This window comes from Triturus cristatus, chromosome 5_1, assembly GCF_964204655.1.
Source record: "Triturus cristatus chromosome 5_1, aTriCri1.1, whole genome shotgun sequence".
NCBI lineage: Eukaryota > Metazoa > Chordata > Amphibia > Caudata > Salamandridae > Triturus > Triturus cristatus.
The window spans coordinates 376,128,982-376,153,560 of NC_140587.1; the positions used below are offsets into that span (position 1 = coordinate 376,128,982).

General features: G+C 46.6%; 1 protein-coding gene across 1 annotated transcript in view; it reads right to left on the reverse strand.

Annotated features, from left to right (window-relative positions):
• Positions 1 to 1,823: 1,823 nt before the first annotated feature.
• The window catches only part of EMC2 (ER membrane protein complex subunit 2), a 165,804-nt gene continuing 143,048 nt past the window's right edge, over positions 1,824 to 24,579 (reverse strand). Inside the window, exon 11 of the mRNA XM_085605091.1 lies at positions 1,824 to 2,781. Coding sequence (XP_085461217.1) covers positions 2,695 to 2,781 — 87 coding nt within the window. The 3' untranslated portion in view covers positions 1,824 to 2,694. The remainder of the gene's footprint in view (positions 2,782 to 24,579) is intronic.

Sequence of the window (24,579 nt, forward strand, 5' to 3'; positions counted from 1 at the left end):
CGCCACTAGGAAGACTGACAGGACAGTTGTGGAGCGGCACAAAGGGAACGAATGTCAGGAAAGTGAGAACCAAGTTAAGGTCCCACTGGGGCATAATAAAAGGTGCTTGGGGGAACATGTGCTGGAGACTTTTGAGAAACCGAAGGACAATAGGGGATCTGAAAAAGGATGGCTGATCTGGCAATTGCAGAAATGCTGAAATGGCAGAATAACCTTTCAACGTGCCCGAGGCAGAGCCCTGCTGAGCTAAGGTAAGAATAAACAAGAGAACCTGGGAAAGAGGTGTGGATAGAGAGTCAACATGTTTATCTGTACATCATGACCCAAACTTGCTCCAACACCAGGCATATACAGTCTTGGGGGGAGAGTGGGGGTGGAGGAGCCTGGCTGCCAAGATAACATTGCAGACTTTGGACAGAAGGTCAAAAGCTGTCAACTGTTGCTGCTCAACTTCCACGCATGAAGGCAACACGTTTTCAGGTTCGGGTCCAAAAAACCCTGCCCTGCTGCTATGACAGAAAATACTCCCCAAGAGGCAGACTGATGGGAGGACCAATGCTCAGGCTCAATAGCTTGGGATACCAGACTCTCCATGCCCATTCCAGAGCTACAAGAATGCATTGGGCCAGAAGTACTTCGTTTTCTTGGGTACTCTGGGAAGGATTAGTATTCGCGGAAAGGCATACAGGAGGCCAGATCTCCACTTCAGTCGAAAAGCATCGCCAACCGGGGGCTGCCTTGTAAACTCCAGTGCACAAATCTGATGACATTGCGCATTCACAGCAGAGGTGAACAACTCTAACCAAGGAGCTCCAGACTCTAGGAAAAGACCTTGCGCCACCTATGGATTAAGATGCCATTCGTAATCCGCTAGGGATCGGCAGGTGTGTTGGTCCACTCTGGGGTTCAGAGAACCCACTAGGTGTTGTACTACTAGGTATATGATTTGGTGTTCCAGCCATGTCCACAGATGTAAAGCCTATTGCAAGCGGGTCCACAACCCCATCCCGCCTTGCTTGTTGCAGTACCAAATGGCGGTGGTATTGTCCGTGAAAACCTTTATCAGCCTTCTCCTGATTGAAGAAAGAAAGGCTTTCAATGTCAACCGGATCACCCAAGCTCCAAAAAATTGATTTGGAGGCCGGATTCTGATCTTTGCTTCTCCCAGATGGCCACCCCAGTCCAGGAGTGATGCATCTGTCACTACAGTCCGAATCGCAGTTCTTCAGCCACCACTGCAGGTCTTTTGCAGTTCCTTCTGCAATCTGGTCCATGTCGGAGAGATTCCCTTGATGCTGCGCCCACTCGGAGTTCAGTACACCAACACAGGGCGACCATATATTCCCACAATAGATTGGGCATAAACATTAACAAAACCAAGTGTCTCTTGCAGGAGAGAAATTATTCTGCACACCTGCAGTCAGCACAACATCAGACTGGAGGCTGAGAAGTGTAAAAAAGAAGAAAAAAACAAGGCAGCAGGCCTTTTAAATTCATGCACCCACACACCCAGGATCTTAAGCAACAAGCCTGTATTCATGACAAATGCCCCAACTCTATTCCAATGTAGGAAACAGTTGAAGAAAGAAATCCTTAAACACTACATCACAATGCAAAAACAGTACAATTCTGCTCCCAGAATCCAGTAACTCCTACCATCGCTCATTGACTATATGCTTTCCTATGACCTTGTACAGTGCTCTGCTACCTTTTGGATAGGTTTCCGGTATAAAGATATGACATACCTGTGTACATGAATTATTTTTTATGCAAGTCGATTGTACAATTGTACATTAAAACATCTGGAGAATACAAATACATAATTTGGTTTTCATTCCGTTTGCATTGATTACTTTTATTAGACTATCAAGAGTGCATTTTCACATCAATACACTGCATGTTCTATTAATGCTTCATGACTGATGTACAATGCTAAGGGTAGCAGGACATAAAACAATATTGCAGCTGTAGACTTCAATCAAATATGTTATCTAGAAAGAGGCACAGCCTTTATACCTTTTGATCAAGGTGTCAACATTCGGGAGGGAAATAGGATCTAGAAGAAACTTTTGACTACTGAAATTATATTTATATATAAATAATTATTTACGCTATGTTACAAAAGACCTTTACAAGGTGAGTATTCCTGTCCATAACCCTGTGTATTTGGTACACAAATGTGCTTCAATAATAAAAAAAACAAAACAGAGCACTTAATAATCTTTTGAACGTTTTCAACAATTTCCTAAAATCCAATGGAATTTTCCAGTTAAATAAACAGGTTTTGTGATAATTTAATGACTTAAACAGAACATTTTAAGGTGCAGCTCGAAAGAACCGAAATAATGACAAAGTGGGTATTCTGGAAGAATAGATAATGTCAAGGCAATAACATAAATCACACATTATAAACAGTGTTACCACAAGGACCCATTTGCTTTCACTGGGAATATTTTAGAGATCCTGTCTCCTACAAGAGCTGGTATTGATTTTTTAAGTAGGAAACTGTGACAAGGCAACTGAAACATGTCAAAACCGTGAACTGACTTTCCATCGACTCTGATTTAGAAAGAGTCTGAAAATCTTACGTACTCCCCATGGCAAATACAAAAATAAACATGCTTATTCAGAAATAACTTAGTACAAATGCTGTCTGGAACCAGGATTTCAGAAATTCTCGGAAGGCTATCAGAATTATGACTGTGTAATTTGAAGAGTTTCCAGCATGTCTTCTACTGCCTTTAAAGAGTACTTTGTTTCCTTCTTACTCCGACCTGCAAACTAAAATAGGCAGATGAAATTAAACGCTAAAGCAACCACTTTTTGTCAAAAAATTCAAAGTAAAATATTTATTCTGATACAATTGGCAAGGAAAAGTCATAGACATAAACAAAACACAAATTAAAGAGCAGGAACCACACTTGTATTCTTCCCTTACCGGGGTGCTTTAATGGGAGTAGACATTGTCCCATACACTACAGAAACAAGTTATTTTAAATATCAAACCTTGTGGTGCTTGCGCATTATCAAAAAGAGCTGCTCAACGATTCATCGTAAGGAAGGAACCCATCATCCTAACATTCGCTATAACTATTGGTGCACAATGTTTCTCCCCATCTAAAAATGCACTTCCAAAACACTCCAGAGGCCAGGATAGGAGAAGCAGATGTGACCTGTCATACAGGCTTGGGGGAGACTGCTGTCTCACGGCATCTGTGAACAAGAGCACTCAGACAGATTTTGCATCAGAAAAGTGTCTGCTCCTGACCCACCAAACCACTGGTGGGTCCTGGCCCTCCGGGAAGAGACAGCGTCATCACCGACAGCCTGCCAGGCTTTTCTCTTTTAAGCATGTCCTGCTAGTCAGTGCCTTGTGGGGAAAGATCATGCAGCACCTGTAATCCGTTCCCACATTAAGATAAAACACAGAACGGGAATCTTTTGACCCAAAAGGGCCTTTGACGGTGAACCCATAAAGTTGGTTAAGCTTCCTGCTGGCTCTAACCGGAGGATGCAGCATCCATGGGGAGAAAAAGGCTGCAGCTGGAGATGGGTGTACAAAGAGTATTCTTAGGCTCTGAAGATAGTCAACAATGGAGAAAATCCTCACCGACAGTCAGAGCCACTCCCACAACACAATTCTGAATACTAACGTAATGGCTTTCAAGAGAGCGCTTTCAAGGGTCTTTAGCCAACAGATGAGGAAGTAAAGTAAGGTAGAAAATGCACCAGATCATTTGGTATTGGGACGGGACCACATTAGAACCATCCAATCTCATGTCATATTCACATGAGGCTGAAGGGGTTCACTCTAGCAGACTGCAGCGTGTATAAGCGGAACTCATTTGAGAAGGGCGTGGAAGCAAATTAATAGACCTGCTAAGCCTATGTCGCTTCTCCAATTTTCTATTAAAATCTACAAAAAAGAAATTAATGCTTAACTCTCTCTTTTTTTAAATTTCTTTTTATAAACAATATTATTCTTAGCACTGTTTAATTTGGTTTCTGGCCACTACATAATATACAAATTGCTATACGAGGTATTCTGGACAAATTGAGGTTGGTGGTATATGAGGGTGTGGCGCAATGGAAAAGGTGCGGCGCAGTGGAAAAGGTGCGGTGCAGCAGCCAGGGTGCCTGACTCCAGACTACGGGGTTCACGGTTCGATTCCCGGCACTGGAGGTAGGTTAGCCCGGCACCATGTGACTCTGGGCAATAGCTCGCTCAATCTTCCTGATAGCCCCCAGCGCCGGGAAACCTCTCCAGAGGTAGCTGTGCGCTTTACAAATGCCGGTATTTCATATTTCATTACTGCCATCATCTTGTTGGACCACTCTGCCATATTTGATAAGGTGTTACACACACCCTCCTTGCTAGCCTTCATGATAATGGTATTTGAGACAAAGCCCTGAACTGGATTGCCTCCTCTCCCACTAACAAGACATTCACCTTCCACCTTTTCGATCTACAGAGAGTTATAGCAGAAGATGGACCTCTGCTCTTTTTTCAGCCCTACACTTTATAATCTATGTTTACTCTGCTGTAAAACGTATTCTAGCCTTTGGTTTCTTCATGAGTACCTGAGGTGTTAGTCTGGGGGCAAGATCCTCTGAATTTGTCTAAAACATGATGGTCTGTCGATCTTGGCTACAACCACCTCCCCACTCACTCCCAGCAAGTTCACTTTGAAACTTTGGGTTTTGCTTTGATCATCCTTTATCTATGCAAATCAACTAAGTACCTGTCGCTTGTTTCTACCTTTCAGTTTTGCACATAATAATCCCCACATATTTGATTCAGAGGACGGGGGTCCAAGTAGTTATTCAATCCCACCTAGACTACTGCAATTCCCTTTACACCTTGGTATTACAAAGTGCCTGATTTGTAAATAAGGAAAATGCTACTCACCCACTATGCATCTGTTCTTGGAATGTAGAGCTGTAGATTCAAATGCTTTGCATAACCTGCCATCTAGTGTTGGGTCCGGATGTTTGCACTTCGAAGAAGTCTTTTCCAGTCACAAGGTAGGTGACTCCTTCTTTCGGTGATAGTGTGCTTGGGCATAGACTCCATTGTTAGATTGTTTTCCAGCAGAGGGTGGTAAGAGTAGTAGAATAGAAATATCCATGTGTATGTATCTAAGTAAGATATCAGTACAACAGGTATAGGTACCCGGGGAGGCGGTGTGCGCATGTGAATTTACAGCTGTACATGCCAAGAACAGATGCATACTGGGTAAGTAGCATTTTCCGTTCGAGGCATGTGAGCTGTAGATCACATGCTTTGCATAGGCTATATAGCAGTAATCTCCCAACGCGGTGGCTAACCTGTAGCTGTTGGAGTGGTTTGAAAGAGTATACGTAAAACTGCCTGGCCCACACTAGCTTGCTGTCTTGCTAATACATCTACACAATAGTGTTTTGTGACTGTGTGAGGTGTAGACCATGTTGCAATTTTGCAGATGTCATCTATGGGGATGTTTCCTAAGAAAGCCATAGAAGCCCCTAGTTTGCAACTGGAGTGCGCTCTATGGGGAATTGTTAATGTTTGTTTTTCTTTTGCATATCATGTCTGAATGCATTTTACTATCCACCCTGCAATACCTGATGTTGAGATGGGACAGCCTTTATGAGTTGGAGCAAATGCCACAACGAGTTGTTTAGTTTTACGGAACGGTTTTCTCCTCTCTATGTAGTAGAGTAATGCTCTTTTAAGTTCTAAGGTATGTAGAGGACGTTCTGCCGCAGAATCTGTTGTGGGGAAGAACACAGGCAACTCAACAGATCGGTTGATATGGAGGGCAGAAATGACCTTGGGTAAAACTGCAAGATTAGTCAGAAGAACCACTTTGTTTTGGTGTACTTATTAAAATGGTTCCTGTATGGTTAGTGCTTGAAGCTCACCTACTCTCCTCAGTGCTGTAACAGCTATGGGGAAAGCGACTTTTCAAGTGAGAAATTGCAGCTCTCATTTGTGCAATGGCTCAAAGGGTTGTCCCATTAGTCTAATGAGGACAATATTGAGATTCCACAGTGGGGCAGGTGGAAGTCTTGGGGGAATGACTCTTTTGAGTCCTTCCATAAATGCCTTAATAACAGGCACTTTGAAAAGAGACAGATGTCTGTTTTGAAGGTATTGCAGCAAGATGTAAGCGTATGGATTTGTACGCTAAATTTGAATGCTGTAGATGCAGTATTGCCAGAGGCTTCAATTAATTTAGACTCCTTATCAGGAGGAGGGGCATCTCCTGTGGTTTGTGAGTTTGCTCTTTTGCAAGCGTTGGAGACTTGGAAGTTGACCCCTGATGTAAGTGGGCTCAGTAGGTGATGGTTTGTACTTTTTCTTAATTCTGGGTGTGATAATTCTTGCCCGTACAGGGTCTTTTAAAATCTCGCCAGTATGTTTAAGCAGTCCCTTAACCCCTTCGATGCTCATGACGGAGCGGTTCCGTCATGAGCATCGGTTGAGCTGTGCTCATGACGGAACCGCTCCGTCATGAGCACAGCCCCTGGGGGAAGCGCTGGGCCTTGAGGCATCGGGGGAGAGGAAAGAGTATTTCCTCTCCCCTGATGTCTCAATGCTGGGCATTCCTGTCCCACGATCGCGCACAGCGTCGCGATCGTGGGACAGGAATGCCCCCACTAGACCCCAGGGATGTTGTTTTTGGCCATTTGGGAAGCGACCCCTTGGGCAAGGGTCGCTTCCCTGGGGGACAATTTTTGGACAGACTTTTCTGCCCCCCCTGGGGCAGATCGGTCCACTTTCGGTCCGTTTCTGCCCCCAGGGGGGGGCAGAAAAGCCCACTAGACACCAGGGATGTCGTAATGGTGATATGGGAAGCGACCCCTTGGGCAAGGGTCGCTTCCCTGGGGAAGAAATTTTGCAAAGACTCTTCTGCCCCCCCTGGGGGCAGATCGGTCCACTTCCGGTCCGTTTCTGCCCCCAGGGGGGGTAGAAAAGCCCACTAGACACCAGGGAATTTCGATATATTGATATGGGAAGCGACCCCTTGGGCAAGGGTCGCTTCCCTGGGGGAGAATTTTTGCAAAGACTCTTCTGCCCCCCCCTGGGGGCAGATCGGTCCACTTCCGGTCCGTTTCTGCCCCCAGGGGGGGCAGAAAAGCCCACTAGACACCAGGGAATTTCGATATATTGATATGGGAAGCGACCCCTTGGGCAAGGGTCGCTTCCCTGGGGGAGAATTTTTGCAAAGACTCTTCTGCCCCCCCTGGGGGCAGATCGGTCCACTTCCGGTCCGTTTCTGCCCCCAGGGGGGGGGGCAGAAAAGCCGACTAGACACCAGGGATGTCGTAATGGTGGTATGGGAAGCGACCCCTTGGGCAAGGGTCGCTTCCCTGGGGGAGAATTTTTGCAAAGACTCTTCTGCCCCAGATCGGTCCACTTCCGGTCCGCCCACTAGACACCAGGGAATTTCGATATATTGATATGGGAAGCGACCCCTTGGGCAAGGGTCGCTTCCCTGGGGCTGAATTTGGGAGAATTTGTGCACAGACTTTTCTGCCCCCCCTGGGGGCAGATCGGTCCACTTCCGGTCCGTTTCTGCCCCCAGGGGGGGGGCAAAAAAGCCCACTAGACACCAGGGAATTTCGCAATTTTGTTATGGGAAGCGACCCCTTGGGCAAGGGTCGCTTCCCTGGGGGAGAATTTGTGCACAGACTTTTCTGCCCCCCCTGGGGGCAGATCGGTCCACTTTCGGTCCGTTTCTGCCCCCAGGGGGGGCAGAAAAGCCCACTAGACACCAGGGAATTTCGTTATAGTGATATGCGAAGCGACCCCTTGGGCAAGCGTCGCTTTCCTAGGGGAATAATTTTTGCACAGACTTTTCTGCCCCCCCCTGGGGGCAGATCGGTCCACTTTCGCTCCGTGTCTGGCCCCAGGGGGGGGCAGAAAAGCCCACTAGACACCAGGGAATTAGTGTAAATAAAAATGGAAGTGACCCCTTTGGCAAGTGTAGCTTCCAGGGGGCAATTTTTATAATATGTATTTGGCCCACCCGCCCCGGGACAGAGTAGCCTTTTTTTTCCTGCTGTTTTCTCCCCCACCTGGAATATAACGATTGACCATTTGGGTAGTAACATAGAATGTTGTTATGTTTATTGTTTTTTTTTTGTGAATTGCAATAGTAATGTTTTTTTTTTTTACTTTTTTGTTCTAGGTGAAGGCTTTTGCTCTTTTCAGTTTGCCGTGTTTCTGGCGGTTCTGCTGTTTGTGTAGTTTGGTAAGAGACTCTTTTTTGTACAATGTAAATGTGTTTGATTTCTCTGCATGAATTTTTTTTGCAAATGGTGTAATAATAGCAGTATGTTTGTTTTTTGAGTGTCAAAAACTTTTTGCATTGGTGCTCGATGTGTATTTTGTTGTCTTGTGAGTAATTTGTTTTTTTTTCTTCTTTCTAGTTTGATATCGTTGGTTTTTGTTGTGTCACTGCAGAGTTGGTTTCTGGTGAGTGCAGCTGTCTCTTGTAATTGGATTGTATAGTTTTTGAGTACATTGATCTTTGTGATAAAGGTACACATTTCTTTACTTACTTGGTTTGCACATTGTTGGTTGTTGTTGACTTGTTTGTGCAGTCTTCTATCTTAGTAAGTATAATGGCTAGCCGCAGGATGACTGCTCAGCAGGTTGTTGGTTTGCTGTTTGAGTCTTCCTCTGATATTGGTTCAGAGACTGACTCTGCATCTGAGGGAGAGGAGGCAGGGGACGATTCTGGCAGTGAGTTGTCTCTCCGTATGGAGTCATCGGATGATGAAGATACTCTTAGTGCGGATGAAGTGCCTGTGTTAGAGGAGGAGACTGATGTGCCGATAGTGCGGCAAGAGGCATCTGGGTTGCAGGCTGGGGCTGCAAGGCTTCCCGTTGGTGTAGTGCGGCAAGAGGCTTCTGGGCTGCAGGCTGAGGCTGCTAGGCTTCCCTTTGAAAGAGATGACCTCTGGGTTGCCCCTGGCATGGTGCAGCCGGCATTGCCAGAGTATATTGGTGTTCCAGGGTCTAGAGTGAATACTGAAAACTTTTTGCCGGTCAATTTTTTTCAGTTGTTTATGGATGATGTGTTTTTTGCAGAGATTGTTGAGCAGACTAATTTGTATGCTGAACAGTTTTTGAGGGACAACTGTGCCAGTCTTAAGCCACACTCTAGAGCTACCCGGTGGACTCCCACAAATGTTGAAGAGATGAAGAAGTTCTTGGGTTTAACTTTTTTGACGGGCTTGCTAAGGAAGCCATCAATGTCTTCATATTGGTCTAGCAGTCCCTTGATGGCAACGTCTATTTTTCCGGCAGTCATGAGTCGTGACAGGTATTTGCTACTGCTTCGGATGATGCATTTTGTTGATAATGGTTTAGCGTTGCCACGAGATCACCCTGACTGTGACCGTCTTTTTAAGATTAGGCCTGTCCTTGATCACTTTGTTGATCGATTTCCTGAGATCTATGCTCCTGGGAAACAAATTGCAGTGGATGAGTCTTTGGTGTTGTTCAAGGGCCACTTGGTTTTTAGGCAATACATTCCTAGTAAGAGGGCACGCTATGGAATAAAGCTGTATATGCTGTGTAACAGTAGGACTGGATATGTCTCTAATTTCAGGGTGTAAACCGGTAAGGAATCTAGGTTTAACCTCCCTGGTTGTCCGTCCACTTTAGGAGTCACTGAGAAAATTGTTTGGGAACTTGGAAGAGGATTTTTTAACAAAGGCCACCATTTATATGTAGACAACTTCTACACTGGTGTGCGGTTGTTCAGGGAATTGGCCAAAGTGGACACTCTTGCTTGTGGCACAATCCGCTCTAAGCGTAAAGGTTTCCCGAAAGAACTTGTTTGTCAAAAGCTTGTGCGGGGACAGTGCAGTGCGTTGCGTTGCCAGGAGCTTCTTGCTGTGAAGTTTACAGACAGGAGAGATGTCTACATGCTGACTACCATCCATGATGAAAGCACTGCACCTGTGACTGTTTGGGGTCAGGTCGCTGAAGCGCGCAAACCTCTGTGCATTTTAGACTATAATAGGCACATGGGTGGTGTTGACAGAGTAGATCAGAGGTTGGAACCTTACACTGCTCTTCGTAAGGCTTACATTTGGTACAAGAAGTTGGCTATCCATCTTTTCCACATGGCAATGTTTAATGCTTTTGTTGTGTTCCAGGATTCTTGCCCTGAGTCAAAGATGACTTTTGCTAAGTTTCAGGAGTCTGTAATAGGCAGCCTTGTTGTAGTGGAACAGGCAAGTGTTCCTAGAGTTGGACTGGTGGAGGATGTTGCTAGATTGAAAGAACGCCACTTTCCAGATCACATTCCTCCCACACCCGCAAAAGATTTTCCCAGTAGGAGATGTAGAGTCTGTTGGCGAAAAGGTTTGCGGAAGGAGAGTCGTATGTACTGCCCCGACTGTCCTTCTCATCCTGCACTGTGTCTCTCTGCTTGTTTTAGAGCGTACCACACACAAAATAATTTTTGGGAGGATTCTTGAGTGGTAAAGTGAACTGCCTGGTCTGTATTCTTTGGATAATTTGATTCTGTTTCAAGGTTGGTGTTAGTGCAATGTATTTAGTTGCTGATTTTCTGTTAGAAGATTTGTATCTATTTGCAATTTGTTTGTGTTTTTATTTAAAAAAAAAAAAACATCCTAAATGTGATGGCGGTGTGTGTAGGCTTGCGCTCGGCTGTTGGTGTGTGTGGACTGGCATTTGGTTGGTGGTGTGCGTGGAATGGTGCTGGGCTGGCGGTGTGCATGGACTGGCGGTGTGCGTGGACTGGTGCGTGGCTGGTGGTGTGCGTGGACTCGAGCTTGGCTGTCAGTGTGCGTGGAATGGTGCTTGGCAGGCGGTGTGCGTGGACTGGTACTTGGCTGGCGGTGTGCGTGGACTGGTGGTGTGTGCGGACTGGTGCTTGGCTGGTGGTGTGCGTGGACTGGAGCTTGGCTGGCAGTGTGCGTGGAATGGTGCTTGGCAGGCGGTGTGCGTGGACTGGTACTTGGCTGGCGGTGTGTGTCAGGAATCAGGTCACTGCGACATGCAGAAGACTCTACAAGAGACCTAGAATCTTTGTAAAACCTTCCTTGTGCAACCTGTGGTTGAATGTCTAGAAGAGTTGCACGTTTTAAGATGGCCGCTTGGTTTTCCATTTACGCGGCATTGGGTCTATGGGAGTCTAAGTTATCGCGAGACTTTAGGTGCCGAGTCGCGAGTCGGCGCGCGAATCTGCGCACTTCAATTTGTATGAGGAGACGAGTGGTTGTTCTGAGAGAGTCTCGTAAGTTCGCTGCCGTGGGAAGTAATTCTCTCATGTCAGACTTCTAGAGTTATCCTGCAGTGTTACGTCCAGTCAGTCGGACGTTTTGGCTTCCATAGTGCCACTTCAGGAAGGGTGTCGGAGTTACCTTCTATGTGGTAGATACGGCTGTATCCAGTAGTTGGACTTCAGCTCTTCATCCTCGACCCTTCCAGAGTTCCTTCAGCTTAGAAGAATACTGAGAAGTCTTCGGTGAGGACACCATTTCCAGCATCACAAGTAAGACTGTTCCGGTCTCAGGATTCCCGTTCGTCATTTGACTGTGACTACAATGAAAAGTTGAACCCCAGTGTCCTAGCGCTTTTCCTGTTCTCTCCTACCTATTTTTCCTTCCTTGTTCCCTTTTGCGCGCATCAAAAGAACCTGTAACAGTGAACATCTCCTTCATTACTCTTTATGAGGAACTGAGCTATCTGCAGGGATAAAGTCAATTTGCCTTCAACTGACTAACTGCTCACCAAGTCATATTCTACAATAGCCTACTGGCATATAGCAGGTGGGAATTGTGAGGTAAAATTAGTCATTGATGCGGGGAGGGAAAGGCAATGTGTTAACCCCAGATATTTTCCCTTGTGTGTATTAGGAGTCTTCAGTCCCAATATAACTGAGGCTACTGAGTGAAAGAAGAGAAGCAAGACTCCGTCAGAACCTGGTAGGGTAAAGAAAAGGGTTTAGAACAAGTCCTACAGTGAACGGAAATATATATTTATGTTTAAGTGTTACCAAGGTGTTATCTCCTGTGTGCATTAGGTGAACTCCAATTCCAGCCAATAGAATAACCAAACGAAGACTTGGCAGGCAGGCGGAGGAAGTCCAGGAGTAGTCGGAGTGTCTCTTCTCTGTCCAATTCCCCTTTCCCCCTTCCTGGAACAGCTGCCTGAGTTGCAGTGGGTTCTGGGGAGTGGGCGTTGGGAACTCTCATCGTTCTGTCTCCGTGAAGAAGTTGGGAACTTGACAGATTGAAGTGCCTATCGAAGTATTTTCACCCAGACAGAATGACGGAGGGATTTAACTTAAAGGCTGTAGGAGAAATGTTGATAGGGATTCAACGAGAGTTAGGAACCCTCAGTGAGGAAAATAAAAATTTGAGGCAAGAAATTCAGGCTTCTCGTCAGGAGACCTTGATATTATCCCAAAGAGTTAGTGAGATTACAGGGGGAGCATCTAGTTCTTCTCAAACAGTTCCCACGAGTTCCGTCCCTGAACATAATACACGCACTGTCACGCAGGTTCTCCATTCTGTTTCACCCATTATCCCATTGGCCCCTCCAGAGAAGTTTAGTGGGGATCCCCAGAAAGCCCAAATCTTTTTCACACAATGCTCCCTACACTTCATGTGTCGCCCCACCCTATTTCCAGATGCACAGTCTAGAGTGGCATTCGTTCTCTCTTATCTAAGTGGAGATGCAGCTAATTGGGCGATGCCTTTAGTTACTCAAGATGATCCGCTGCTATATGACTTTGATCAATTCAAGGCTGAATTCCTTCGGATTTTTGACAGACGCAAGATCTCTCAAGCAACTGATAACGAACTGCTAGAGCTGCGACAAGGCAATAAAGATTTAATTGCATATTTGACGCAATTTAATACATTGTTAGTAGAGACTAATTGGCCGGAGGAGAAGAGAGCAGCCTTGTTTTATCGTGGTTTGAAAGATGAGATTAAAGATACTTTGGCCCAGATTCCGAACCGACCAACTGAATTTTCTGAGTTAGTGGATCTGGTTTTGGAAATTGATTTTCGCAGCTCCGAAAGAAAAGGCGAAAAGAAATTTAGAGACTTTCGATGGAACTACCCTCGATTTGATAAAGTACGTTCTGAGGGTGGCAAGAACTCAGAAAAGACTGCTGAGAGTGAACCAATGCAGATTGGCTCGGTACGTGGTCCGTTGAGCAAGGAAGAGAAGGAACAAAGGAGAGCGAAGAAATTATGTATGTATTGTGGTGGTTCGGGGCACTTTGTGAAGGAATGCCCGAAGAGACCTAAGACTCCAGTTTCGGGAAACGGGCAAAACCATCTGTAGAAGGAGTCATTCAGATGGCGAAAGGGGAACACGAGACTCCAACCTTCCATCAAGTTATGAATACCCTTCAAACGCAAGCGCCCCATTTAATATTGCAAATGACCCTGAAGTTTGGGGAACAAGAAATTACTGGAGTGGCGATAATGATTGATTCAGGTGCCACAGGCAATTTTTGTGACATTAAGTACGCAAAGAGGATCGGAATACAAGCAGTATTAAAAGACAAAAAAGAATCTGTTCGGGCAGTGGATGGGACTAATCTCTCTTCCGGCCCCATCACTCATCATACTGAAGTTGTGGAACTCATTCAAGCCAATGGACATCGAGAACTAATCCAATTCAATCTCATTGATGCCCCTCAATTCCAAATCATCTTGGGGCTCCCCTGGTTAACCATACATAATCCTACCATTGATTGGGAGAATCGGACTGTGGAGATGGATTCCTTATTCTGCTTGGAGCATTGTTTCCCTGCGACCCCTGAGAATATTGAAGAGAATATGGAACCCTCTCAAGCCGCCTTGTTGTCATTCAGTCCTGGAGTTATTGGAGTGGTTGAAGCAACAGAGATTCCGAAAGAGTACCGAGAATTTCAAGAAGTCTTTAATGAGCGAGAAGCTGAAAGACTGCCACCGCATCGATCATATGACTGCGCAATTGATTTGGAACCAGGTGCTGTGCTGCCTTGCAGTAGAATATATGCCTTGACTGAAGCGGAAAATGCCTATCTTAAAGAATATTTAGACCGCTATCTAGCCAACGGATTTATTCGACCATCTCAGTCCCCGGTCTCATCTCCATTATTTTTCATCCCTAAGAAAGAAGGATCTTTGAGAACGTGCATTGACTACCGAGCCATAAACAGAGTAACAATCAAAAATCGCTATCCTCTTCCTTTGATTTCAGTTCTTTTGGATCAGATTAAGGAGGCTCAGATTTTTACCAAACTTGATCTTCGAGGTGCCTATCACCTTATCCGAATGAAAGAAGGACATGAGTGGAAGACGGCATTTCGAACGAAATATGGGCTGTTCGAATACCAGGTGATGCCATTTGGCCTGTGTAATGCCCCAGCCGCCTTTCAGCATTTCATCAACGACATCATGGGAGATTTGATTGACAAAATAGCTGTGGTTTATTTAGACGACATCTTAATCTTTTCCAAAGATCCGCAAGAGCACACTGAACATGTCAAATCAGTCCTAGAAAGACTTCGTCAACATCAGCTCTTTGTTAAATTGGAGAAATGTGCTTTCAGCGTGCAGTCTGTGGAATTTTTGGGATTCATCTTGTCTCCGGAGGGAATCACTATGGATATGAAGAAAGTTCAGTCAGTCATTGATTGGCCTTCTCCAAGAGATGTTAAAGAGGTTCAGCGGTTCCTTGGGTTTGCCAACTTCTACAGGCGATTTATCTTGGGATTTTCACAGAAAATCATCCCCATTACGAGACTCCTCAAAAAGGGAGTAAAATTTCAGTGGGGAGAAGAAGCGGAGCAAGCCTTTGCTTTTTTAAAGAAGAGCTTCACTTCAGCTCCGATCCTGCTTCACGCGGACCCAGCTGAACCCTTCTTTGTGGAAGCTGATGCATCTGATCAAGCAATTGGAGGTGTGTTATCTCAGCGACACAAATCTACGGGGCAATTACATCCAGTGGCCTTCCGGTCTAGGAAGTTAAATGCTGCAGAAGTCAATTATACGATTGCTGAGAAGGAGTTACTGGCGGTGAAGGATGCCTTTGAAGAATGGAGACACTATCTGCTTGGAGCCAGGCATACGATCACGGTGTTCACAGACCACAAGAATCTTCAATTTTTGAGATCCGCAAAGACTTTAACACCTCGCCAGTTACGTTGGTCCCTATATTTTGCAGACTTCGATTTTGTGATCACGTACCGCCCAGGGAGCAAGAATGGAAAAGCAGATGCTCTGTCAAGGATACAAACCGAGACCACAGAACATTCGGTGGACCCCCAACCTATTATTCCAACCTCTAAGTTTGTATGTTCCTTGACTGTGCTCAATTATCAAGAAGAAGTCAGAAAATTGATGTCTGAGGAGGAGATGAAGGAATGGGCGCAATTGGAAAGTGGCAGGGACATTATCAACTCCTTGCCTTATCATAACGGAGCTCTATATTTACCCACCAAAGAAATCCAAGAACGAGCATTGAGAGACTGCCATGATCTACCCCTAGCAGGACATAAAGGCATATTTAAGACCCAAGACCTGATTCAACGCTATTTCTGGTGGCCCAGTATGAATTCCCAAATTAAACGCTATGTAGAATCTTGTGAGCTTTGTGCACGGGGGAAATCCAGTAGACAGGGTCCCCGGGGACTGTTACAACCCTTGCCCACTCCTACACATCCCTGGCACACAGTCACATTGGATTTAATTGTTGACCTGCCCCTGAGCCGAGGGTTTGATACTATACTGGTGGTAGTAGATGCCTTCACCAAGATGAGCCATTTTGTCCCGGTAAAAGGGGTTCCCTCTGCCCAGGAAGTAGCTAGACTCTTTAGTGAGAATATAGTAAAGATTCATGGGATTCCTAAGATTTTGATCTCGGACCGAGGACCCCAATTTGTGTCCCGCTTTTGGAATGCATTTCTGCAGGGTTTGGGAGTAGAAATTCGACTCTCGACCAGTTACCACCCTGAAACAGATGGACAGACTGAAAGAGTAAACCAAGAATTAGAGCAATATATTCGTTTGTTTCTTCTGGATCGGGATGGTGAATGGGCGGATGTTTTGTGGATGGCAGAATTCACACACAACAATGCTACCAATGTCTCTACAGGGTACTCCCCCTTCTTTTTGAATTTTGGGTTGCATCCAAATCCTTTTAGCTTTCAGGGGGATTTAGGGGTACCCGCTGTAGGGGATCTTTTAGAGAACCTATCCTCAGTCCGTAAATCAGCAGAAGCTAACTTGATAAAAGCAAAAGACAATTACAAGAAACAAGCAGACAAACATCGAAAAGAGGCACCAATATTTCACATAGGGGATTTAGCTTGGCTATCCTCCCGGAACCTTCGTCTGAAGGGAAATAGGAAATTTCAACCCCGTTTTGTAGGTCCCTATCCTGTTGAGAAAGTACTAGGACCAGTAACAGTGAAACTTAAACTTCCTTCTAGTTTAGGTATTCATCCAGTTTTCCATGTATCCCTATTGAAGAAGACGGTCCCTCACATTCGATTGGGTGATCCACCACCTCCTTTAGACATCGAGGGACACTCAGAGTATGAGGTAAAATAAATTTTGGATTCAAAAAGAGTACACCAGAAATTATTCTATTTGGTTGACTGGAAGGGTTATGGCCCTGAAGACAGATCTTGGGAGCCAGTACAGAATGTTCATGCTCCCTTGTTAATTAAACAATTTCATTTACAGCACCCTTTCAAGCCAAGACCGATGAATCGGTCATTGAGAGGGGGTACTGTCAGGAATCAGGTCACTGCGACATGCAGAAGACTCTACAAGAGACCTAGAATCTTTGTAAAACCTTCCTTGTGCAACCTGTGGTTGAATGTCTAGAAGAGTTGCACGTTTTAAGATGGCCGCTTGGTTTTCCATTTACGCGGCATTGGGTCTATGGGAGTCTAAGTTATCGCGAGACTTTAGGTGCCGAGTCGCGAGTCGGCGCGCAAATCTGCGCACTTCAATTTGTATGAGGAGACGAGTGGTTGTTCTGAGAGAGTCTCGTAAGTTCGCTGCCGTGGGAAGTAATTCTCTCATGTCAGACTTCTAGAGTTATCCTGCAGTGTTACGTCCAGTCAGTCGGACGTTTTGGCTTCCATAGTGCCACTTCAGGAAGGGTGTCGGAGTTACCTTCTATGTGGTAGATACGGCTGTATCCAGTAGTTGGACTTCAGCTCTTCATCCTCGACCCTTCCAGAGTTCCTTCAGCTTAGAAGAATACTGAGAAGTCTTCGGTGAGGACACCATTTCCAGCATCACAAGTAAGACTGTTCCGGTCTCAGGATTCCCGTTCGTCATTTGACTGTGACTACAATGAAAAGTTGAACCCCAGTGTCCTAGCGCTTTTCCTGTTCTCTCCTACCTATTTTTCCTTCCTTGTTCCCTTTTGCGCGCATCAAAAGAACCTGTAACAGTGAACATCTCCTTCATTACTCTTTATGAGGAACTGAGCTATCTGCAGGGATAAAGTCAATTTGCCTTCAACTGACTAACTGCTCACCAAGTCATATTCTACAATAGCCTACTGGCATATAGCAGGTGGGAATTGTGAGGTAAAATTAGTCATTGATGCGGGGAGGGAAAGGCAATGTGTTAACCCCAGATATTTTCCCTTGTGTGTATTAGGAGTCTTCAGTCCCAATATAACTGAGGCTACTGAGTGAAAGAAGAGAAGCAAGACTCCGTCAGAACCTGGTAGGGTAAAGAAAAGGGTTTAGAACAAGTCCTACAGTGAACGGAAATATATATTTATGTTTAAGTGTTACCAAGGTGTTATCTCCTGTGTGCATTAGGTGAACTCCAATTCCAGCCAATAGAATAACCAAACGAAGACTTGGCAGGCAAGCGGAGGAAGTCCAGGAGTAGTCGGAGTGTCTCTTCTCTGTCCAATTCCCCTTTCCCCCTTCCTGGAACAGCTGCCTGAGTTGCAGTGGGTTCTGGGGAGTGGGCGTTGGGAACTCTCATCGTTCTGTCTCCGTGAAGAAGTTGGGAACTTGACAGTGTGCGTGGACTGGTGGTGTATGTGGACTGGTGCTTGGCTGGTGGTGTCCGTGGACTGGCGCTTGGCTAGCGGTGTGCGTGGACTGGTGTTTGGCTAGCGGTGTGTGTGGACTGGTGCTCTGCTGGCTGTGTGTGAGTATTGACTTTCTGCTGGTCACTACACACACTGCTAGCTGAGTGCCACTCCACGCAATCCATCAGCCTGTGTAGTTGCTGTGTCTGGATTGTGGGCGTGTGAAAGTGATGGGCCCTTGAATGGCGCTGTGTGCTGGTGTGAGTTTTGTTATGTGATGGGCCCGCGGCTGGCGGTGTGAATGGTTTTGTATGTCTCACACGTATGAAAGGTGTATGAATGGCCTGTAAAGAGGTTGGTGCCTTGTCGTGGCTTTACAGCTCACGAGCTGTGAGTCAATGGTTCAGTTTCTCGCCCTTTCAATTATTACCAGTGCATTTCATTTCTGTGAAATCACTTGCTAATACAATTGTATCTACTGAACCAATACTCACCCTCGTGCCAAATCCAACCAGTATGTGTGTGTGCTTGCGGATTAGATGGCTGTGCAGTAATATTTGTCTTTCTGAAGCAGGGTGTACCTTGTCCCTTTTTGGTGAATTTTGTAATGTGTTGCTTTTGTGCCTGGTGGTGCAAATGGTCTTGTTTGTATCACGTAGGAAAGGTGTGTGAATGGCCTGTAAAGTGGTTGGTGCCTTGACGTGGCTTTACAGCTCACGAGCTGCGAGTCATTGGTTTGTTTTTTTGTGAATTTAATTATTGACAGTGCATTTCATTTTTGTGAAATCTCTTGTTAATAAAATTTAATACACTGAACCATGACTCGCCCTCGTGCCAAATCCAACCAGTATGTGTGTGTGTTTGAGGAATAGATGGTTGTGCAGGAATCTTGGTCTTTAGTTTCTCTGCCAAGTTACACTTTCCATGCAAGAATAACCCACCAACTTTAGATATTGTCGGAAACCCATGGGAGTTCATGGTGATGTCTCTATTGAGAATTACAAAAAAATTTTTATCCCCAATGTCCTGCAAACCTCAAAATGTCTGCCACATTTTCTTTGCAATATTATTCCAAAATTCTCACGCTGTAGGAACAATAGATAATCTGGTTTTGCAAGGGGGGTCACTTTGGTTTTTGGCCCGGTGCTCGGCGGCCATCTAGGGAAACCTACCAAACCCACGCATTTCTGAAAACTAGACACCCGGCCGCTTCCAGGGAGGTATGGCTTGCGTGGATCCCCCAACGTTTCCTTACCCAGAATCCCCTGCAAACCTCATTTTTTGCTGAAAAAAAACACTTTTTTCACACATTTTGGGGTGGGAAAGTAGTGGCATCACCGGGCTCACACAAATTTACCACCACCCAGCGTTCCCCCAGGTCTCCCGGTAAAAATGGTGCCTCACTTGTGTGGGAGGCCCAAGTACCCGCGGCAGGCAAGGGCCCAAAACGTAGTTAGGCGACATCAAAGTGGCCTATGGCAAAACCACCTGGTTTTGCAAGGGGGGTCACTTTGGTTTTTGGCCCGGTGCGCGGCGGCCATCTAGGGAAACCTACCAAACCCACGCATTTCTGAAAACTAGACACCCGGCGGCTTCTAGGGAGGTATGGCTTGCGTGGATCCCCCAACGTTTCCTTACCCAGAATCCCCTGCAAACCTCAATTTTTGCTGAAAAAAATCACTTTTTTCACACATTTTGGGGTGGGAAAGTAGTGGCATCACCGGGCTCACACAAATTTACCACCACCTAGCGTTCCCCCAGGTCTCCCGGTAAAAATGGTGCCTCACTTGTGTGGGAGGCCCAAGTACCCGCGGCAGGCAAGGGCCCAAAACGTAGTGAGGCGACATCAAAGTGGCCTATGGCAAAACCACCTGGTTTTGCAAGGGGGGTCACTTTGGTTTTTGGCCCGGTGCTCGGCGGCCATCTAGGGAAACCTACCAAACCCACGCATTTCTGAAAACTAGACACCCGGCGGCTTCCAGGGAGGTATGGCTTGCTTGGATCCCCCAACGTTTCCTTACCCAAAATCCCCTGCAAACCTCAATTTTTGCTGAAAAAAATCACTTTTTTCACACATTTTGGGGTGGGAAAGTAGTGGCATCACCGGGCTCACACAAATTTACCACCACCCAGCGTTCCCCCAGGTCTCCCGGTAAAAATGGTGCCTCACTTGTGTGGGAGGCCCAAGTACCCGCGGCAGGCAAGGGCCCAAAACGTAGTGAGGCGACATCAACATTGCCTATCCCAAATGTCCCATCACTACGTTTTGGGCCCTTGCCTGCCGCGGGTACTTGGGCCTCCCACACAAGTGAGGCACCATTTTTACCGGGAGACCTGGGGGAACGCTGGGTGGTGGTAAATTTGTGTGAGCCCGGTGATGCCACTACTTTCCCACCCCAAAATGTGTGAAAAAAGTGATTTTTTCAGCAAAAATTGAGGTTTGCAGGGGATTCTGGGTAAGGAAACGTTGGGGGATCCACGCAAGCCATACCTCCCTGGAAGCCGCCGGGTGTCTAGTTTTCAGAAATGCATGGGTTTGGTAGGTTTCCCTAGATGGCCGCCGAGCACCGGGCCAAAAACCAAAGTGACCCCCCTTGCAAAACCAGGTGGTTTTGCAATAGGCCACTTTGATGTCGCCTCACTACGTTTTGGGCCCTTGCCTGCCGCGGGTACTTGGGCCTCCCACACAAGTGAGGCACCATTTTTACCGGGAGACCTGGGGGAACGCTGGGTGGTGGTAAATTTGTGTGAGCCCGGTGATGCCACTACTTTCCCACCCCAAAATGTGTGAAAAAAGTGATTTTTTCAGCAAAAATTGAGGTTTGCAGGGGATTCTGGGTAAGGAAACGTTGGGGGATCCACGCAAGCCATACCTCCCTGGAAGCCGCCGGGTGTCTAGTTTTCAGAAATGCGTGGGTTTGGTAGGTTTCCCTAGATGGCCGCCGAGCACCGGGCCCAAAACCAAAGTGACCCCCCTTGCAAAACCAGGTGGTTTTGCCATAGGCCACTTTGATGTCGCCTCACTACGTTTTGGGCCCTTGCCTGCCGCGGGTACTTGGGCCTCCCACACAAGTGAGGCACCATTTTTACCGGGAGACCTGGGGGAACACTGGGTTGTGGTAAATTTGTGTGAGCCCGGTGATGCCACTACTTTCCCACCCCAAAATGTGTGAAAAAAGTGATTTTTTCAGCAAAAATTGAGGTTTGCAGGGGATTCTGGGTAAGGAAACGTTGGGGGATCCACGCAAGCCATACCTCCCTGGAAGCCGCCGGGTGTCTAGTTTTCAGAAATGCGTGGGTTTGGTAGGTTTCCCTAGATGGCCGCCGAGCACCGGGCCAAAAACCAAAGTGACCCCCCTTGCAAAACCAGGTGGTTTTGCCATAGGCCACTTTGATGTCGCCTCACTACGTTTTGGGCCCTTGCCTGCCGCGGGTACTTGGGCCTCCCACACAAGTGAGGCACCATTTTTACCGGGAGACCTGGGGGAACGCTGGGTGGTGGTAAATTTGTGTGAGCCCGGTGATGCCACAACTTTCCCACCCCAAAATGTGTGAAAAAAGTGATTTTTTCAGCAAACAATGAGGTTTGCAGGGGATTCTGGGTAAGGAAACGTTGGGGGATCCACGCAAGCCATACCTCCCTGGAAGCCGCCGGGTTTCTAGTTTTCAGAAATGTGTGGGTTTGGTCGGTTTCCCTAGGTGCCGGCAGGGCTAGGGTTCAAAAACTACCGCTAGTCACTTTGCCAAAAAAAGGGTCATTTTTCACTGGAAAATTGAGGTGTCACCTTGTTGCGTTTTGCGTCGTTTCCTGTCGCGGGCACTAGGCCGACCCGCACAAGTGAGGTACCATTTTTCTCGTAGGACTTTGGGGAACGCGGGGTGGGTGGAAATTTGTGGATCCACGCAGATTCCAGAACTTTCCATCACAGAAATGTGGGGAAAATGTGTTTTTTTTGTCAATTTTTTACGCTTGCAAGGGATTCTGGGTATCTGACCATGGAGGGAGGCAGTCAAGTCACCCCATCCTGGATTCCCCTGGGTGTCTAGTTTTCAAAAATGTATAGGTTTGCTAGGTTTCCCTAGGTGCCGGCAGGGCTAGGGTTCAAAATCTACAGCTAGTCACTTTGCCAAAAAAAGGGTCATTTTTCACTGCAAAACCACGTTGCGTTTTGCGCCGTTTCCTGTCGCGGGCACTAGGCCGACCCGCACAAGTGAGGTACCATTTTTCTCGTAGGACTTTGGGGAACGCGGGGTGGGTGGAAATTTGTGGATCCACGCAGATTCCAGAACTTTCCATCCCAGAAATGTGGGGAAAATGTGTTTTTTTTGTCATTTTTTTACGTTTGCAAGGGATTCTGGGTAACAGACCATGGAGGGAGGCAGTCAAGTCACCCCATCCTGGATTCCCCTGGGTGTCTAGTTTTCAAAAATGTATAGGTTTGCTAGGTTTCCCTAGGTGCCGGCTGGGCTAGGGTTCAAAAACTACAGCTAGTCACTTTGCCAAAAAAGGGTCATTTTGCACTGCAAAATTGAGGTGTGACCACTTTGCGTTTTGCGCCGTTTCCTGTCGCGGGCACTAGGCCGACCCGCACAAGTGAGGTACCATTTTTCTCGTAGGACTTTGGGGAACGCGGGGTGGGTGGAAATTTGTGGATCCACGCAAATTCTAGAACTTTCCATCACAAAAATGTGGGGAAAATGTGTTTTTTTTGTCAATTTTTTACGCTTGCAAGGGATTCTGGGTAACAGACCATGGTGGGAGGCAGTCAAGTCACCCCATCCTGGATTCCCCTGGGTGTCTAGTTTTCAAAAATGTATAGGTTTGCTAGGTTTCCCTAAGTGCCGGCAGGGCTAGGGTTCAAAAACTACAGCTAGTCACTTTGCCAAAAAAGGGTCATTTTTCACTGCAAAATTGAGGTGTGACCACGTTGCGTTTTGCGCCGTTTCCTGTCGCGGGCACTAGGCCGACCCGCACAAGTGAGGTACCATTTTTCTCGTAGGACTTTGGGGAACGCGGGGTGGGTGGAAATTTGTGGATCCACGCAGATTCCAGAACTTTCCATCCCAGAAATGTGGGGAAAATGTGTTTTTTTTTCATTTTTTTACGTTTGCAAGGGATTCTGGGTAACAGACCATGGAGGGAGGCAGTCAAGTCACCCCATCCTGGATTCCCCTGGGTGTCTAGTTTTCAAAAATGTATAGGTTTGCTAGGTTTCCCTAGGTGCCGGCTGGGCTAGGGTGCAAAAACTACAGCTAGTCACTTTGCCAAAAAAGGGTCATTTTGCACTGCAAAATTGAGGTGTCACCACGTTGCGTTTTGCGCCGTTTCCTGTCGCGGGCACTAGGCCGACCCGCACAAGTGAGGTACCATTTTTCTCGTAGGACTTTGGGGAACGCGGGGTGGGTGGAAATTTGTGGATCGCAGATTATAGAACTTTCCATCACAGAAATGTGGGGAAAATGTGTTTTTTTTGTCAATTTTTTACGCTTGCAAGGGATTCTGGGTAACAGACCATGGTGGGAGGCAGTCAAGTCACCCCATCCTGGATTCCCCTGGGTGTCTAGTTTTCAAAAATGTATAGGTTTGCTAGGTTTCCCTAAGTGCCGGCAGGGCTAGGGTTCAAAAACTACAGCTAGTCACTTTGCCAAAAAAGGGTCATTTTTCACCGCAAAATTGAGGTGTGACCACATTGCGTTTTGCGCCGTTTCCTGTCGCGGGCACTAGGCCGACCCGCACAAGTGAGGTACCATTTTTCTCGTAGGACTTTGGGGAACGCGGGGTGGGTGGCAATTTGTGGATCCACGCAGATTCTAGAACTTTCCATCACAGAAATGTGGGGAAAATGTGTTTTTTTTGTCAATTTTTTACGCTTGCAAGGGATTCTGGGTAACAGACCATGGTGGGAGGCAGTCAAGTCACCCCATCCTGGATTCCCCTGGGTGTCTAGTTTTCAAAAACGTATAGGTTTGCTAGGTTTCCCTAGGTGCCGGCAGGGCTAGGGTTCAAAATCTACAGCTAGTCACTTTGCCAAAAAAAGGGTCATTTTTCACTGCAAAACCACGTTGCGTTTTGCGCCGTTTCCTGTCGCGGGCACTAGGCCGACCCACACAAGTGAGGTACCATTTTTCTCGTAGGACTTTGGGGAACGCGGGGTGGGTGGAAATTTGTGGATCCACGCAGATTCCAGAACTTTCCATCACAGAAATGTGGGGAAAATGTGTTTTTTTTGTCAATTTTTTAAGTTTGCAAGGGATTCTGGGTAACAGACCATGGTGGGAGGCAGTCAAGTCACCCCATCCTGGATTCCCCTGGGTGTCTAGTTTTCAAAAATGTATAGGTTTGCTAGGTTTCCCTAGGTGCCGGCAGGGCTAGGGTTCAAAATCTACAGCTAGTCACTTTGCCAAAAAAAGGATCATTTTTCACTGCAAAATTGAGGTGTGACCACGTTGCGTTTTGTGCCGTTTCCTGTCGCGGGCACTAGGCCGACCCGCACAAGTGAGGTACCATTTTTCTCGTAGGACTTTGGGGAACGCGG